This window comes from Symphalangus syndactylus, chromosome 9 (assembly GCF_028878055.3).
Source record: "Symphalangus syndactylus isolate Jambi chromosome 9, NHGRI_mSymSyn1-v2.1_pri, whole genome shotgun sequence".
NCBI lineage: Eukaryota > Metazoa > Chordata > Mammalia > Primates > Hylobatidae > Symphalangus > Symphalangus syndactylus.
In genome coordinates this window covers 22,885,371-22,903,647 of record NC_072431.2, presented here as the reverse complement: position 1 = coordinate 22,903,647, position 18,277 = coordinate 22,885,371, and the positions used below count along the sequence as shown (strand labels likewise).

At 38.1% G+C, this 18,277-nt stretch overlaps 1 protein-coding gene across 13 annotated transcripts in view; it reads right to left on the bottom strand.

Moving 5' to 3' along the window:
* The window catches only part of HEATR5A (HEAT repeat containing 5A), a 134,988-nt gene that overhangs the window by 56,731 nt on the left and 59,980 nt on the right, over positions 1 to 18,277 (bottom strand). For all 13 annotated transcript variants that reach the window (XM_063645890.1, XM_063645888.1, XM_055291586.2 and 10 more), the window contains 7 exons: positions 16,772 to 16,935; positions 16,515 to 16,690; positions 7,904 to 8,009; positions 7,084 to 7,274; positions 5,042 to 5,201; positions 2,499 to 2,688; positions 1,359 to 1,528 (listed from right to left, as the gene is read on the bottom strand). In XM_063645890.1, the coding sequence (XP_063501960.1) occupies positions 1,359 to 1,528; positions 2,499 to 2,688; positions 5,042 to 5,201; positions 7,084 to 7,274; positions 7,904 to 8,009; positions 16,515 to 16,690; positions 16,772 to 16,935 (1,157 nt within the window). The remainder of the gene's footprint in view (positions 1 to 1,358; positions 1,529 to 2,498; positions 2,689 to 5,041; positions 5,202 to 7,083; positions 7,275 to 7,903; positions 8,010 to 16,514; positions 16,691 to 16,771; positions 16,936 to 18,277) is intronic.

Genomic DNA, 18,277 nt, shown 5'->3' with positions numbered 1-18,277 from the left:
AAGGTAGCTGAGGCTAGAAGAGATTACGGGACTTCCCTAAAGGCGCACAGCTAGGAGGTGGCAGAGTTGAGGTAAGATCTATCCATAAAATCTACAAAGGTAGTATGGAATAATGAAATGAGGACTGAAGGAGGAGTTCAGAAACCCGCAATGTAGATTTAGCCACCACTTAGGTGAGCTAGATGTGTTACTTTATTTAACTTTTCGGTCTTCAGTTTATCTTTTTACTGAGAAGATTGGTTTTAATAATGCAAACACCATTCTACAAAAGTAGGGATAATCTATATGACAGATTTTTAAGATTCTGAGATTCTTTCAAGCTCTGAAATGCGGCATATTTTGCCTCAAGCTTGAAAATGAAAGGTCTATATAATGATTTTCAACAGTCACGTTACTTATGGGAGTGTGCTACGAACACTGCAGGAGTAGAAAAATTTGAAAACCAATGGTGCCAATTTATAATTCTAAATGCAACTCAATTTTTGAGGCAAGTCCAGATAGAAACTGGTCACATGGTAAATCTTTTTTTTTTTTCCCCTGAGACAGAGTTTCACTCTTGTTGCCCAGGCTGGAGTGCCAATGGCATGATCTTGGCTCACTGCAACCTCCATTTCCTGGGTTCAAGCGATTCTCCTGGCTCAGCCTCCCGAGTAGCCGGGATTACAGGAGGCCACCACCACGCCCAGCTAATTTTTGTATTTTTAGTAGAGAAGGGGTTTCGCCATGTTGGCCAGGCTGGTTTTAAACTGACCTCAGGTGATGTGCCCACCTTGGCCTCCCAAAGTGTTGGGATTACAGGCGTGAGCCACTGCGCCTGGCCAGGGGAAGTCTTAAAACCAATGATAGTGAACCACTTCAAAGGAACTTCTGGTTGATGGCCTTTATCTTTCTACATTCAGTAGATACAATATTAGAAGCCAGATACTGATGCATATGTTGCTGGAATATTAAGGAAAAGTGTTATTTCTCCATCTGGAATGCAAAGAACTTAGAATAGATGAAAAAGAAGAAAAAAGAGACAGGTGACCACATAGAGTTTTGCATGTCCTACAGCATTTATATAGTACGTGGGACATTATAAGCATCCAATATGTGTTTATTGACTTATGAATAAATATTCCAAATAATCAAGTTCAACATTATGATTATAATGGGAGAAAAATTAATATGAGAGAGTTAGGAGCTGATCACATGAAAGCTGCCCCCTACTTCTGAAAAAGACTAGAACTGAGGGGAAATAGCTATGTATATAACACATAACTTTGTACATAGTCTAGAGTATAATTAAAATGTGTACTGGAATAAATCTAAGATTCAAATAAAAGAAACTAAGAGCTCGTTTACAATTTTATACTCACACAGAGGCAGCTAACCAGGCTAGACAAGTTGACATGTCGTGGAGCAAACATATGAAGCTGCTGAAGGCAAGAGATGGCCTGAGCTTGAACAAGGCAGTCTGGGTTATCTTGCATTACTGCACAACCCAGTAGACAGGAAGTCCTTAAGGTAGAAATTGAAGTACTGTTACCTAAAACAAAAAGCAGAAAGCTTTTAATAATTGGCCTATAAAAACATTACTCTTTAAACATATATTACAGGTTTTAAGATTTACTTCCAGTTTTAAGCTACGAATCTGTGACGTACAATTTCTTCTACAAAAGTAGGGATAATCTAAGTTACAGATTTTTAGATCAGTTATTTTTTTTTTTTTTGAGACAGAGTCTCAGTCTGTTGCCCAGGCTGGAGTGCAATGGTGCCATTTTGGCTCACAGCAACCCCCGGCTTCCGGGTTCAAGTGATTCTCCTGCCTCCAGTCTCCCAAGTAGCTGGGACTACAGGTGCACACCACCATGCCTGGCTAATTTTTCATATTTTTAGTAGACAGGGTTTCACCATGTTGGCCAGGCTGGTCTCGAACTCCTGAGATCCAGTGATCCACCTGCTTCAGCTTCCCAAAGTGCTAGGATTACAGGCGTGAGCCACTGTGCCTGACCTACTTTAGTTATTCTTAATCTGAAAAGTTTATTACAACACAAATTATTAGGCAAAGAAGAACCTAAGACTATCAGTAGGTTATACCAAATTTTCATAAAAAGTGGAATTAGAAATTGCCAGTAAACTTAGCCTCACTTGTATTAGTTAAGAATTACTTTCATGTATTATAATCATGTAATACTATGCAATTTGAACAGCTCGTAATATTTGAAATTTTGGACTTAGCCATTTATTTCTTAAATAGAGAACAGAGCTCTTTGGATGATTCTGCTTCATGTCTGTCATTTTAACTGTTAAGGAAGGCATCTTTAGGAGATATGTAATTGTCTAAATATTGTACTCTGTCTTTTCAAGGTAAGATAAATCAGGCTGAATGGCATTTATACATTCGTTTAACAAAACATACAGCACCTATCACGTGCCAAGCATACAGACTAGGAACTGAATTCACTTTTATGTGTATTATTTTTAATGTAAAACATCACAAAAGCAGCTATGCGCACCTTGTAGCTCTGGACCTAACGTGGTAATAAGGGCATTCAAACAGCGACCAAGGCTTTGGTGAACTTCAGCATGAGTAGGAGGCACATTTAACAACAACATTATAATAAGAGAAAGGGTAGGTTCCACATGCACATAATAGAGTGGGCCAGCAAAATCAATGATCAATGATAGAGAATGTAATGCCCAGGTCTGTAATGACAAAGAAAAACAATTAAAAACATTGCAGCAGCATTAAGAAACATAAAATACATTAAGTTGTTCTTTTGTTGAAGCAAGTGATAAAGTAACAGCAAATGTATATGCTACTACTAATGTGGAAAGAGAAATGGAGGACTTCCAACTCAGAGGCAATCATCCAATTTAGAATGATATAGTTCATCATTAAGAATTGCAAATAATAGCTGGTACTTTAGCTAACAGTTTGAATCAAATCTAGTTTGTTGAAAAATTGTTTATTGTTTAATCTATAGAAAGAATGAAAATTCAAGTTTTTAAAAAGATTCAACAAAATCTACAATTATATTCAGCAATATGGACAAATCTCTTGAACATAATGTTGAATGAAGAAAGCCAGACATAAAAGAATATATGTTGTATGATTCCATTTACATAAAGTATAGAAGCAAGCAAAACTAATTTATACTGTTGCAAATTAGGATAGTGGTTATCCTTGGTGGGGGCAGGTAGTTAACTAGAAGACAGTATGAGAAGTGTGTATGGGGTAATGATAATGGACTGTTTCTTGATTTCGGGTGGTGGTTACATAATGTACTATTTGTACATAGATATGTACATTTATGGCAGGTGCGTGCGCGCATGCACACACACACGCACACAATGGTTTAAATGAAAAAAGACTGGTCATATACTGATAATCACTGAAGTTAGGTGATCAGTACAATAGATTCATTATAGTATACTTTCTAATTTTGTGTATGTTTTAATGTTCTATAACAAGAAGTAAATTAAAAGCTCTCTTCAGAAAATGAACTGAAAAAGTTTTATTCCTCTTATCAATGGATGTATAAGAAAGCTTACAATACTTTAAATGCTGCAAAAATGAGCTTGTTTGTTAAGGTGAGAGACAGCAATCAAGAAAATTCAGAAATGACACTGACAGCCACAGAAAGTATATGAATTAATCAACAAAAAAGGTATTCAATATAAAACTAGGTACATTCAGAATAGACTTCTTGAAGAGAGAAGAAGAATATAATAGAAGCAAAAAGTACTATATATAAAGACGGGTGAAAAATGGAAACCTTGTAAGTCAATTCAGTCAAGTACTAGATGAAGTGGAGGAGTCGAGTAGTAATATGGTAATTCAGAGAGGGAAAGCTAACTGGATTAAAGCTTGATGAGATGGTAGTTATACTGGATCTTAAAAGACTAAAAGATGTGGAATATCAAATAGGCATGTAAGGAGAAAAGAGAAAAAGAAAATGTAAATGTACACATGAGAATGACATGTGGATAAATCATCTGTAGAAGTCAACACTTTGAGGTAGTAACAGAAAACATCTGTGGGGTCAGTTGATGGGACTGGAATAAAGAAGTTGATTCAAGAAGCAGTAAGCACTTTGTCAAGCTTTTCTGCAGGAAAGTGGCAAGATGAAAATCTTTTAGGAAAACGAATTTAGCCTTATATCTAGAGAGAGTTGGAAAGAAAAGGACCTAAAAATGTGACGAATTAGGAGGCTATGACAGTAATTTGGCATACATTAATAAGGGAGACAGATAAGATGACAGAAGGGGAGTAAAAGAACAGGAGAAATAAAAATCATTTCATATTTGATTAAGATAGGAGAATGATGATTTTATTGACAGAAATGGGTAAGATATGTACAACGATATGGTAAAGTGGTTAAGAACAGGAGTTTGGAGTCTGTGACTTGTGTTCTTGATCTGATTCCATGATTCATTAGCTTTTCAGTTGTGAGCAAGTTGCTTAGCTTCTTAAGCCTCAGTTTTATTTCCCCATAATGGGCTATACACACTCTAATAAATTATTACGAGGACTAAGAGAATTACTATGAGACTTAGAAGAATGTATCGTAACACCTGGTACCTATCTGGACTTATGGCAACCTCTGTCTCCCTGGCTCAAGCCATCCTCCCACCGCAGCCTCCTGAGTAGCTGAGACCACAGATGCACACCATCATGCCCGGCTAATTTTTGTATCTTTTGTAGAGACAGTGTTTTACCATGTTGCCTAGACTGGTCTTGAACTCCTGAGCTCAAGCAATCTGCCCGCCTCGGCGTCCTGAAGTGTGAGATTATGGGCGTGAGCCACCACTTCTAGCCCAATGCTATTATTAAGATGGAACAGAGATACATTTTCAGAAAAACACACTGAAATTGACTTCAGACTCTGAGTGTGGGGGAAGATTTTAATTTTAAAAATCCACCAAGGTTAACAATGGCTTCCACAATTACTATGGGGGGAAACTATATTCATAAATTATTAATGTTCAATATAAACACAATCTGCATCATCTAAAAATCATGAATTTCAAGGGAAGTATCACATGAGGTACCCACCTGCACATCAGGAGAAGTGCTGTCCTGTGCCAAAGTATAAAGGATTCCAATACAAGAATTTAGGTGTTGAGAAGAACTTATCCCTCCTAAATATCTATGTAAGGACCCCAAGGCCAATGAGTGTCCTGTTCTGGTAACCACATCCCTTGCTGATTTCAATCTGTAAACGTGAAAATAAAAATAAACGGTAATCACTGCAAAAGAAAAAAACACAAAAACTAATGCATGTACATTGTCACTTAGGCAAAACTTTTTATATGGATAGTTGCAAAAGTTAGAAATACATTTTTGGCTAACTAATAAAAAATTCTGAAGTAACCGAAAGTCATCTTGCAAAAGAAAACATTTTGAATCAAAATGTCTTCATATTATTAATGATTAGTTTAGTATGAACAGTTTCAATGTCTTTCATATAGGTACATGAAGAAGGTTTTTAAGACAAACATTATTATTACTTTATCATTGTTACATTTTAAAAACTCAAATGCTGAGATACTTTAATTTCATAGAGTTTCAACTTAATTTTGATGTTAAAATTAAATATGCTAGGTGTGGTAGCTCACGCCTGTACTCTCAGCACTTCGGGAGGCCAAGGCGGGAGAATCACTTCAACCCAGAAGTTTGAGATCAGCCTGGACAACATAATGAGACACTGTCTCTACTAAAAAAAAATTTGTTTTAATTAACTGGGCATAGTGCCGCAAGCCTGTAGTTCCAGTCACTCAGGAGGCTGAGGCTGGAGTATTGCTGGAGTCCAGGAGTTCGAGGCTGCAGTGAGCCACGATCACACCACTGTACTCCAACCTGGGTGACAGAGCAAGACCTTGTATCAAAAATAAATAAAATTAAATACAAGAGAAGTTAATGTTTCTTAGGAATTTTCTATGTACTGTGTGCTCATGTAAGTGGTTTTATTTAGCCCTTCTTTAATCCTCTCAACAACCCTGAAATTCATACTATTATCAGTTCCTGTTTACAGATGAGGAAACCAAAATGATAGCTCAAATAGCTCTTACAAAGTAACCAACTATCAAATGGTAGAGTTGGGATCAGAGCCAAGTTAATAACCTGACTCCAGACTTCAAATCAGACACACATATTCAGTAGGCTCTAAGGTCAAAGTGCTATCAATACTACAACCACCACTCCTAATATAACTTATTATACATATACAACTAATATAACCACAAAGTTTTATTTGTAGGCTTTTTTCCCATATTACTTTAATATTTACTATCTCATTTACCTTAACATTCTTAAAAGGTAGTGCAGTACCTCCTGGAATAGAAGAACACTGGCTGAGAGGATTAAGTAATCTATTGAAAGTTATACAACTGATAGAAATGAAAGTACAGGCCAGGAGCAGTGGCCCGCGCTTGTAATCCCAGCACTTTGGGAGCCTGGGGCAGGCAGATCACAAGGTCAGAAGTTCGAGACCAGCCTGGCCAGCATGGAGAAACCCCATCTCTACTAAAAAAATACAAAAAGTAGCCGGGTGGTGGCACATGCCTGTAATCCCAGCTACTTGCGAGGCTGAGGCTGATGGCGTGAACCTGGGAGGTGGAGCCTGCAGTAAGCCAAGATCGCGCCACTGCACTACAGCCTGGGCGACAGGGCAAGACTCCGTCTCAAAAAAAAAAAAAAAAAGACATGAAAGTACCGTTTGTTTCCTCATCTGCAGCCTACAGCCTTTTCTTTTTCCTGTAGTTTGTTCTTATTACTTATCATATATGTTTTATATTATAAAACTGTATAAATATTTCACTATCCTGGTGTCCATCCCACTGATGATCAATTACATCACTCATATAGATTCTGATCCTTCTTATTATATAAAGACTATAGCTGAAATAGTAATTGTTTTATGTGCCAAGACCAGCAGGCCAATTTTTATTGTCTTTCCTTTAAAGCAGTCAACATTTGACAATTTTTCTTTTCTTAGTTAAATCTCAGAGTGAAGATCTTACTAGTTCCAACAAACCAGAAAGTTATATCCAGTTTTGAAACATAGCCTCTGAATATTAAATAAGAAATTCACTTACTTGTCAAAGCTAACTTGAGCTAATCCAGCAGTAAAAGCTCCATCATCAACCACTTGGGCTAATCTAGCCCATGACTCTGCAGCTGCACATCTCAGCAAGGGGTTGGGGCATTCTAGGGCTCCTGTAACTAATGTTAAGGCAAATCTTTTCATTTCTTCTGGACTTAAACATCCCTTGGAGCCAGCCACGTACTGAAATATGTAAAGAACAACCCAAACTTACAATTGTAGTAAATTCTCATATCCAGTTAGGAATGTACATTCTGGTTAACCAAATCCAAATATGTTCATACTTGGATTACTACTTAAAAACAAATAAGAGCACAAAAATCCACACTGATAATACAAATATAATTTCATTTTTTTTACAAAGCACTTTAGAATTTTAAACCTCCAGGCAGCAATATGGTAATCAATTATCATTAAGGTATAAATGGTTTGAAAGAACATTAACAGAGACGTCCACAAAATAAGCGACTAATGAAGTCTATTATATTTTACTGTACATAGAAACAGTAAGTCATAAGTAACAATGAGCTGGATTTGGTCCACAGGCCATAGCCCATCAATCCCTGGCCCAGGATATCAGGATTGGTAGGTTAATGCATGGCTCTATGCAGAGATTATAAGTTTGATTTCTAACAAGTTTTATGTGGACAAAAAGTAAAGGGAGAATTCCAAATCCTGAAAACTTTTCATCAGGAGATTAAGAAAAATGAAGGAAAAAAGAGCATTTTAAAAACATCCTCCAACAAACCTCATTGGCCACAAATTTTTTTAAAAATGAAGCAAACATTTAAATAAATAAAAATAATAATTACCTTCAAGAAACTAGAAACTGAAGAAACAACATGTAACTGAACCACTTGCTGACGAGCTCCTTTTGTGTGCTTTATACGGTCCAAAAGCTGTTCCAATATAAGAAGCCTACAATCAGAAATAACAGGATTTAAAAGCAAGTAGGTTTTTTTTTTTTTTGAGACGGAGTCTCACTCTGTCACCCAGGCTGGAGTATATTGGCACCATCTCGGCTCACTGCAACCTCCACCTTCCCGGCTCAAGAGACTCTCTCACCTCAGTCTCCCAAGTAGCTGGGATTACAGGTGCACACCACCACACCCAGCTAATTTTTGTATTTTTAGAAGAGTAGTAGTAGTTTCACCATGTTGGCCAGGCTGGTCTTGAACTCCTGATCTCAAGTGATCCGCCCACCTTGGCCTCCCAAAGTGCTGGGATTACAGGCATGAGCCACTGCCCCTGGCCTCTCAATACCATTTAAACTTCACACTTTAGGTTCTTTAAACTACTGTAGTAATTTTAAGTGTTAGAATGCACATTCCAATAACTGGAAAACTAAAATTTGAGATAATACCAACAAATGTCAATATTGATATAACTCCACAAATATTATATGTAACACATAGCCTCACAGAATTCAAGGCAGAAGATTGCTTGAGGCTAGGAGTTTAAGACCAGCCTGGGCAACACAGTGAGACCTCTGACGCTACAAAAAATTAAAAAGTTAGCTAGGCATAGTGGCACATGACTGTAGTCCTAGCTACCCAGGAGGCTGAAGCAGAAGGGTCACTTGAGCCCAAGAGTTCAAGGTTACAGTAAGCTATGATCATGCCACTGTACTCCAGCAAAGTACAGTGACAAAGGGTGACAAAGCAAGATCCTGTCTCAGAGAAAAAAAGAATAAAAATGATTTGAAAAGTGCTAAAAAGGTAATGTTAAATGAAAAAAGCAAGAGTTAAAATTGTTTTACATATAGTATAGTCCCAAGTATATTTTCTTTTTTTTTTTTTTTTTTGAGACGGAGTCTCACTCTGTCCCCAGGCTGGAGTGCAGTGGCACAATCTCAGCTCACTGCAAGCTCTGCCTCCGGGGTTCACGCCATTCTCCTGCCTCAGCCTCTCCGAGTAGCTGGGACTACAGGCACCCGCCACCACGCCCGGCTAATTTTTTGTATTTTTAGTAGAGACGGGGTTTCACTGTGGTCTCGATCTCCTGACCTCGTGATCCGCCCGCCTCGGCCTCCCAAAGTGCTGGGATTACAAGCATGAGCCACCGCGCCCGGCCCAAGTATATTTTCAAAGCATAGTTGGGGATTCAAAGAGCTATGCTGCTTCTGGTTAGCTATAGATGCCATCATAGCTCATTGCAGCCTTGACCTCCTGGGCTTAAGTGATCCTCTAGCCTCAGCCACCAGAGTACCTGGGACTATAGGAATACATTACCCACACCCTGCTAATTTTTTTTTTTTTTTTTAAAGAGATGACGTCTCACTATGTTGCTCAGGCTGGTCTTGAACTCCTAAGCTCAAGCGATCCTCCAGCCTCGGCCTCTGAAAGTGCTAGGATTATAGAGGTAAACCACTGTGCCTGGTCATTTTTCTTCTTTTACAATGTTTGTGAATCCAAATTTCATTATATACACATACTAAAATTTATTCAACCACTCTGCTACTGGTGAGAAAAATGTTCCAATTTTCACAATTCTAATTAAGATAAATATACACAATATTTCATGTCCTTATAGCACACAGGTTTTAATTCCTTATGTCAAGATTAAATACATGTAACCATAAAATAAACCACCCCATCTTACCATTAATTTCTCTTTAAAACATTGTTTCTATGCCCTATACTTCCTTTTCCCTCTTTTCTCCCTTTAAATGAGAAACGTGAAATATACTGAAGATAACTTTTTCAGTTGTAAATTGTCTTGATGGCAGGAAGCTTATAATTTTATCTTCATCTCCCTAATATCTTGTGTTTGGCATGTAGTAGGCAGTCAGGTGTGCTTGTTAAGCAAGCATAAAAGACAACAGCATCAGGTAATTAAACATACGGCATGACTGGCTGAACATGAAAATATGGATATACTTTTATCTGACCTTAATGTGCTTTCAATAATATCCCTAAGTCCTTTAAAACTAGATCTCCATCATTCTGCTGAGGCTACAAGGCAAGCTGTACTGTAAATGGCAATTTTGTTATCAAATCAGAATAGACATGGGGATCGTGCCTTTAAAAAACCTAACTGTAGGCTGGGCACAGTGGCTCACGCCTGTAATCCCAGCACTTTGGGAGGCCGAGGCGGGCGGATCACGAGGTCAGGAGATCGAGACCATCCTGGCTAACACAGTGAAACCCCATCTCTACTAAAAATACAAAAAATTAGCCGGGCGAGGTGGCAGGTGCCTGTAGTCCCAGCTACTCGGGAGGCTGAGGCAGGAGAATGGCGTGAACCCCGGCGGGCGGAGCCTGCAGTGAGCCAAGATCGTGCCACTGCACTCCAGCCTGGGCAACAGCGAGACTCTGTCTCAAAAAAAAAAAAAAAAAAAAAAAAACCTAACTGTACAAGGAGTTAAAGAGTAAAAAGGAAGGTATGAGGCTATGTGTACATCATATGGGTTGGGGAAAACAGTATGTATAAAATCAATTTATAAAATGTAATAAAGGCCAGGTGCAATGGCAAACACCTACAATCCCAGCACTTCAGGAGGCCAAGGTAGGCAGATCACCTGATGTCAGGAGTTTGAGACCAGCCTGGACAACATGGTGAAACTCCATCTCTATTAAAAATATAAAAACTAGCCAGGCGTGGTGGCATGTGCCTGTAGTCCCAGCTACTTGGGAGGCTGAGGCAGGAGAACTGCTTGAGCCAAGAGTGGAGGCTGCAGTGAGCTGAGACGGCACCGCTGTACTCCAGCCTGGGTGACTGAGCGAGACTCCATCTCCAAAAATAAAAAATAAAAATAAAAATAAAATGTAATAAAAATGGTGGAACACTAAGAATACTTAGAAAAGTACTTATTCCCTTACTTCAAGGTTAATTGTATTTCTCGTAATAAATTTGAAAAACTCAGAAAAGCACATTAAAAAAAATAAAATTTACCCCAAATCCCACCACCTACAAAGAGCCGCCATTAACATTTTGACATCTTTGTTCTCTTCTCCCTTAGACATATGAATATAATTTTTAGAAAACAGAGATCGTATTGTACATACTTTGTTAATAACTTGTTTTGTTTCCCCTAAACAATATTATCAGGGATTTTCCCATCTTATTAACTATTACGTGGTTTTACTATAATAGTATTACTGAATAGGTATTAGTATTATATATTCTGGCAATATAATTTATATAACCAACTTCCTAGTTTGGCTATTTCTAATTGGGACATTTAGGCTATTTCTAATTTTTCTTATTACAAATAACATGCTAAGTATCTTGCATATGAAAATTTTTCTGGTGGCTCACACCTGTAATCCTAGCACTTTGGGCGGCAGAGGCAGGAGGATCGCTTGAGCCCATGAGTTCGAGACCAGCCTAGGCAACATAGTGAGACCTTATCTCCACTAAAAAGAAAAAAAATTAGCCAGTGTAATGGTGCCTGCCTGTAGATCCAGCTACTTAGGAAGCTGAGGCAGGACAATTGCTTGAGCTTGGGAGACTGAAGCTGCAGTGAGGCAAAATCGCACCACTGCACTCCAGCCTGGATGACAGAATGAGACGCTGCCTCAAAAAAAATTAAAAAAACAAACAAGAAAAGTTTTCTGCCCATTGTTTAAGTCTGTATTTAAGGCATTTTTTGTTTTTTTTTTGAGATGGAGTCTCGCTCTGTCGCCCAGGCTGGAGTGCAGTGGCGCGATCTCAACTCAATGCAAGCTCCGCCTCCCGGGTTCACGCCATTCTTGTGTCTCAGCCTTCTGAGTAGCTGGGACTACAGGCGCCCGCACCACACCTGGCTAACTTTTTTTGTATTTTTAGTAGAGACGGGGTTTCACTGTGTTAACCAGGATGGTCTTGATCTCCTGGCCTCAGGATCCGCTGAGGCAGCTTCCCAAAGTGCTGGGATTACAGGAGTGAGCCACTGCGCCCGGCCGGCATTTTTTTTTTAAGAACATATTTATGTCCAAAGCGCCACCCTGCGCCACCCTGGAAGATTATGGAGGGTAAATGTGATAACAATGGGACATTAAGAATAACTGTATGATCAAGCTTCCAAGTTAAAAACCTATAACGTCATTATTAGATCATATCCAACATCTGTTATAGTGAAATTGTATCACACTGAAAGTTACAAAAATACGTAAGGTTAGAGATTAAGAATTTGTTGTACTGTACTATAAGTTGACCTATACTATTATTTCTTGACCACATTCATGGACCAAAGACTACAAAACAGGATTGTCAGAGCTCAAAATCTTTTTCTTCATCCTCTGCCCCCCAATCCTGAAAGAGACTGAATACACTATTAACTAATCAAGGATACAAGATATATGACACCAATTTCTATAGAGATCTCAACAAAAGATTCTGATCTTCAGGAAGATAAAGATGACTTATTCTTAGTAATACTGAATTAGTACTCATAAGTAGTATCAATTATAACATATAATTATCAGTTTGGAATGAAATGATAGGTACTAAAAGTTTTGAGTCTAGATGGAATAAAAATGCAGTTAACTGAATAAAGGGTGAAGATGTAATATTTGAAAATGTTGATTTATTTTACATTATACATTTTACATTATATACCCTTTAGACAGGAGGTACACACAGTATACACAAACAAAACAGTAACCACAAACAAAAACAAAATAATACTTTTTAGAGGGTATATAATGGCAAAATTTTTTACTCCTCAGAATTATAACTGTTTAAGCTTTTCCTCTCTGTCCATCCATTCCCAAGTGACATCATTTGTTGAAGCAGTCCATTTATCACAATCACCTAAGAAGTTTAAAAAATTTCAGTGCCCACCACCACAGTATGCATACTATACTAGTCAGGACCTTCAGTATCTTAAAAATTTGTCCAGATAATTCCAATGTGCAAGTCAAGGGTGGAATAATCCTCAGGTGAATTAAGGAACTCATTCTTTGCAATTAGGTGAAAATCTATTTAAAAGCAAACCACAAACACAGGCCAGGAGCAGTAGCTTACACCTGTAATCCCAGGGCTTTGGGAGGCTGACAGGGGCAGATCACCTGAGGTCAGGATTCAAGACCACTCTGGCCAACATGGCGAAAGCCCATCTCTACTAAAAATACAAAAATTAGCCAGGCATGGTGGCACGTGCCTGTAGTCCCAGCTACTCGGGAGGCCGAGGCAGGAGAATCACTTGAACTTGGGAGGCGGAGGTTGCAGTGAGCCGAGATGGTGCCACTGTACTTCAGCCTGGGTGACAGAGCGGAACTCTGTCTCAAAACAAAAAATAAAGTAACTACACACAGGCTGGGCACAGTGGCTCATGCCTATAATCTCAGCACTTTGGAGGCTGAGGAGGGCAGATCAGCTGAGGTCAGGAGTTTGAGACCAGCCTAGCCAACGTTATGAAACCCCATCTCCACTAAAAGATGCAAAAATTAGCCAGGCGTGGTGGTGCATGCCTGTAATCCCAGCTACTTGGGAAGCTGAGGCAGGAGAATCACTTGAAACCCAGGAGGTGGATGTTGCAGTGAGCTACTGCACTCCAGCCTGGGCTCTCTCAAAGAAAAAAAAAGTAACCACAAACAATACATGATTGAGATCAATATTATTTCTTTTCTGTATAAAACATCTTGACTTTCCAACCTTTAAACATTTTTACGTTAGAACTCTACAGTCAGAATAGAGAGAATCAACTAATTTAAAAGACAATTACATATGCATTAATAAATTGTGCATTAATTTATATTACATAAGTATTATTTCCAACCTTAGGACAACCACATGTTACACAACTGTTTAAACATAAGGCTAACCACAATAACAAAATGGCTTGAAATAGTCGGCTGCTGTTTAAATATAGATACTTTAATTAAGACCTTTCTTCTCTAGAACTCAAATGTAAGGCCGAAAAGCAAACAGCCTGATATTTTACATAAATATCGTTCTGGCATAACAGGAAATTAGAAACTTAACTTCCCTATTCACGTAGTTTCTATCTTCTGGTTCTGTAACGACACCTACTGGAGACTGCGGATAACTGCTTATAACCCCTTTCTGTATCTGGGATCTTGCCAGGTCACTTCTTTATAAATATATTTTTGAGACAGTGTCTTGCTCTGTTGCTAAGGCTGGAGTGCAGTGGCAAGATCTTGGCTCACTGCAACCTCTAACTCCCAGTATCAAGCGATCCTCCCACCTCAGCCTCCTGAGTAGCTGAGACTACAGTTGCACACCACCATGCACAGCTAATTTTTGTATTTTGTAGAGAAGGGGTTTTGCCATGTTGCCTAGGCTGCTCTTGAACTGTTGGGCTCAAGCAATTTGCCTGCCTTGGCCTCTCAAAGTGCTTGGTTACAAGTGTAAGCTACTGTGCCTGGTCACCTACTATTTTTATTCCAAAATAGTTAGAATCCTGTTTGTTCCAAATTTGGTCGAATCCAAACAGAATGATAGGGTTTGCTTTTATCTGTTCTCAATGTTTTTATCAAAACAAACAAAATCTCCTCTTCCTTGAATATTCATTATTATTATTACAACTTAGGTGGGGATACAAAAACTATGAGCACATTAAAAAATTCATTAAACTTAATAAGAAAGGATCTTCCTGAAACTACAACTGGGCAATAAACCCGAAAAGAAAACTTCTCTAGAATAATAAAATCACTTTTTTAAGAGGAAAGGCTGTAAAAAGTATATTTGCTTTTTTGCTTTTCCACCTTAGACTCATCAAAGATAGTGGAACCATTTAAGAAAAAGCTTAATTTAAATCCTTTGCTTAAAAGGCCAGCCCTGTTTCATCCACAGTAGTTACTGGTATATTAATCCAAATTAATTATTCTAAAGTAATTATATGCTCTATAAAAAGGCAGTTAGAGACTAGTTCAAATTTCATCCTCTCCATGAATCTTTCTTTGAATATTCCAAACCACTATAATTTTCCTCTTCATTCATTAACAATTCAGTCATATATTCTCTTATCGCCATAACCTTATAGTTACAGTATATACAGGAAATGCTACAAATACATTTGGAAAAAACATTATCTTTTGAAACTGAAGCTAGTAAAAATCAATATAAATTTCATTCACTTTTCTATGCAATGAAAGCAAATTATCCCAAGACCTGTTTCAGAGAGGTGCTGGTGATGAAACTAAAATATTTTTCTAAGTCTTCACCAAAGAGATAAAGGTAAATTCTCTAACTGGTATCCTCTGGAAGATATAACTGGATAAGAAGATATAATAAAAGCTATGATCTAGTCAAATGCATTGTTGTTGGTTGAGAGAGAGGAAATGAATGAATGAATCAGTGTGGGTGACAGTGATTTGTAAACTATTATTAGCCACAATAGCCTATGAGAGAGATTCACTTCCCATTTCGTTTTTCAGATAGTAACAGAATTTCCTGGATAGTGGATTTTGATGCCTGAGAAATGTATATGTCCAGTTACTAATTAAGAAACTATCATTCTCAATGAGAAATCATTATCACCCTTTGGTTTTTCAAAACCAAAGTCCATTTTTTGGGGAGGGCATCTTGTATTTATTAATTTTTCACATACAATAGCATAAGATGGAAATCCCTACATAGTATGAGGTGTACAACATGACGTTTTTAACGAGGTTTTGCTCATATATACATTGTGAAATAGATTACCACAATCAAGTTAATTAAATATCTATTATCTTTGTGTGTGTATGTGTGTGTGTTCTAAAGCAGGGGGGCCCCAACCAGTGGGCCACGGACTGGTACTGGTCCACGGCCTGTTAGGAACTGGGCCGCACAGCAGGAGGAGAGTGGAGGGCAAGCGAGCATTATCATCTGAGCCAAACTCCTGTCAGATCAGCAGCGGCATTAGATTCTCAAAGGAGTGTGAACCCTATTGTCAACTGTGCATGTGAGGGATCTAGGTTGTGCACACCTCACAATGCCTGATGATCTGAGGTGGAACAGTTTTATCCCAAAACCTCCTCCTATCCCTACCCTATGGACAAACTGTCTTTCACCAAACTGGTCCCTGGTGCCTAAAAGGTTGGGGACCACTGGTCTAAAGTTCATTTTAAGTGAACTGATAAAAACCATTTAAAATCCCTCCAATTGAAGACAAATCCCTGGACCTATAATGGTTCCAAAAAATTTCCAAGGTAATAAAGCCTATAAGACCTAGTCTAAGAAAAAACCTAGTATGTGTCTTTGTAATGACTGCTCATAAATCAATATTCTTATGTCATTATTTTTCATTTGTATTTTCAGCTAGATGATAAGCTAACTGTGGGCAAAGCATTGTATCTACAACAGTTCTAGTGGTTTTAGGCATTTAATCATTTCTTATTAAATATTAGCCAAGTGAATAATTAAACAAGAACTTTTATTTCACCTTCACCTGTCATTTATAAGAAATCATTTATGCTAATGAGATCTCTGGCAACATTCTTCTTACCAACCAGTTCTCTATTATCCATTCACTGAACCATTGAAGATATTTACCTTTGAGTTTCTCCCACATGAGCGCATACAACCCCAAAGAGCCTGGATGCAGAACTAATAACTGATAGTGCTGGAGGTAAGGGCTTAGGCACTGAATCTCCCTCTACATCTTTCTCATAAATCGAATAAGGGTCATATTCAAGACTTCCGCAAGCAACACCATTACCAAGCAGGAGCTAAAAGGGAAAAAAAGTATATAACATTTTAAAATCACTGATCACAGATTGAATCTACTCAAGAGTAAAAAATGGCCATACCTGTTCTTCAATAAATCTATGGTCAGTCTCTTGTAGCAAAGGACTTAACATCAAAAGATCATCCTGATGACAGAGGGGTGGAAGTAAAAATGTAGATGCTGCCACCTGAATATCAGGGGCAGTCAAGTCAGCAGCTAGCTCTTTGAGGATAGCACAGAGGTTTCCTGTTGAGTCACAGAAAAAGAGCAATTAGTACTATTAATTATTGGGTGAGAGTATGGGGTTTAAAACTCAGGTTGAGCTTTAATGCATCCAATTGCCAACTTTAACATATCACAGCTGAAGATTGTATTTCTCATCCTTGAAAACTGCCCTAGAAATGACTGGTTCAACTATGTGTTGCTAGTAACAAGGTTAAGAATGGATACTAAAAGAACATCTCAAAGTGTGTGTGTGTGTGTGTGTGTGTGTGTGTGTACACATACCTTAAGGTATAACATGACATGAAATATAAAAATAGATGTAAAAAAAGATTTACAAAAGCAGATATGTTTTTTAAAAAAGCACAGTCTGAAAAAATGTGTAAGAATTAGCCTGAGGCTGGGTGTGGTGGCTCACGCCTGTAATCTCAGCACTTTGGGAGGCGAAGGTGGGTAGATCACTTGAGGTCAGGAGTTCAAGACCAGCCTGGCCAACATGGTGAAACCCCATCTCTACTAAAAACACAAAAATTAGCCAGGTGTGGTGGCAGGTGCCTGTAACCCCAGCTACTCAGAGGCTGAGGCAGGAGAATCGCTTGAATCCGGGAGGCAGAGGTTGCAGTGAGCCAAGATCAGCCACTGCACTCCAGCCTGGGCAACAGAATGAGACTCCATCTCAAGAAAAAAAAAAAAAAAAGAATTAGCCTGAGAAAACTTAGACATGTTACTATGGAAAATTTCAAACATAAATAAATAATAGTACTATGATGATGCCTGCCCCTATTGCTTCCAGCATATGCTCATTATTCATCTTTACCAGCTGCAACAGTATTATTTCACCTACATCCCCATTCCTGATCCCACATTTCTCCACATTATTTTTAAGAAAACCCTAGGCAGCACATCATTTCATCCCTAAATATTTCACTGTGTATCATTAAAGTGAATTACATTTTATTTTGAACATAATCCTGCTATCATAATCTCATGTTGTAAAAAAAAAAAAAAACCAATGAACATCAGATACTCATTCAGTATTCAAATTTCCAACTATCTCACAAACACCCGTTTTTGTTTGCTTCCATGTTTGAATCTAGATCTAAGTAAGGTGTACACATTGCAGCTAGTTTATCTTGTTTCTTTCAATTTAGTATTCTCCCTATACCTTTCCCCTCACTGGTAATTTATTTGAAGAAACAAGGTTATTTATTTTGTACAATTTTCTACAGTCTGGGTTTTTATGATTATAGGCCCCTGGTATAGCTTAATTTGTTCTTCTATCTGTACTTTAAAAAAAAAAAATTGGTAGTTGTATCTAGAAGGGGCTCAAAAAATTGGTAGTTGTATCTAGAAGGGGCTCATTTTT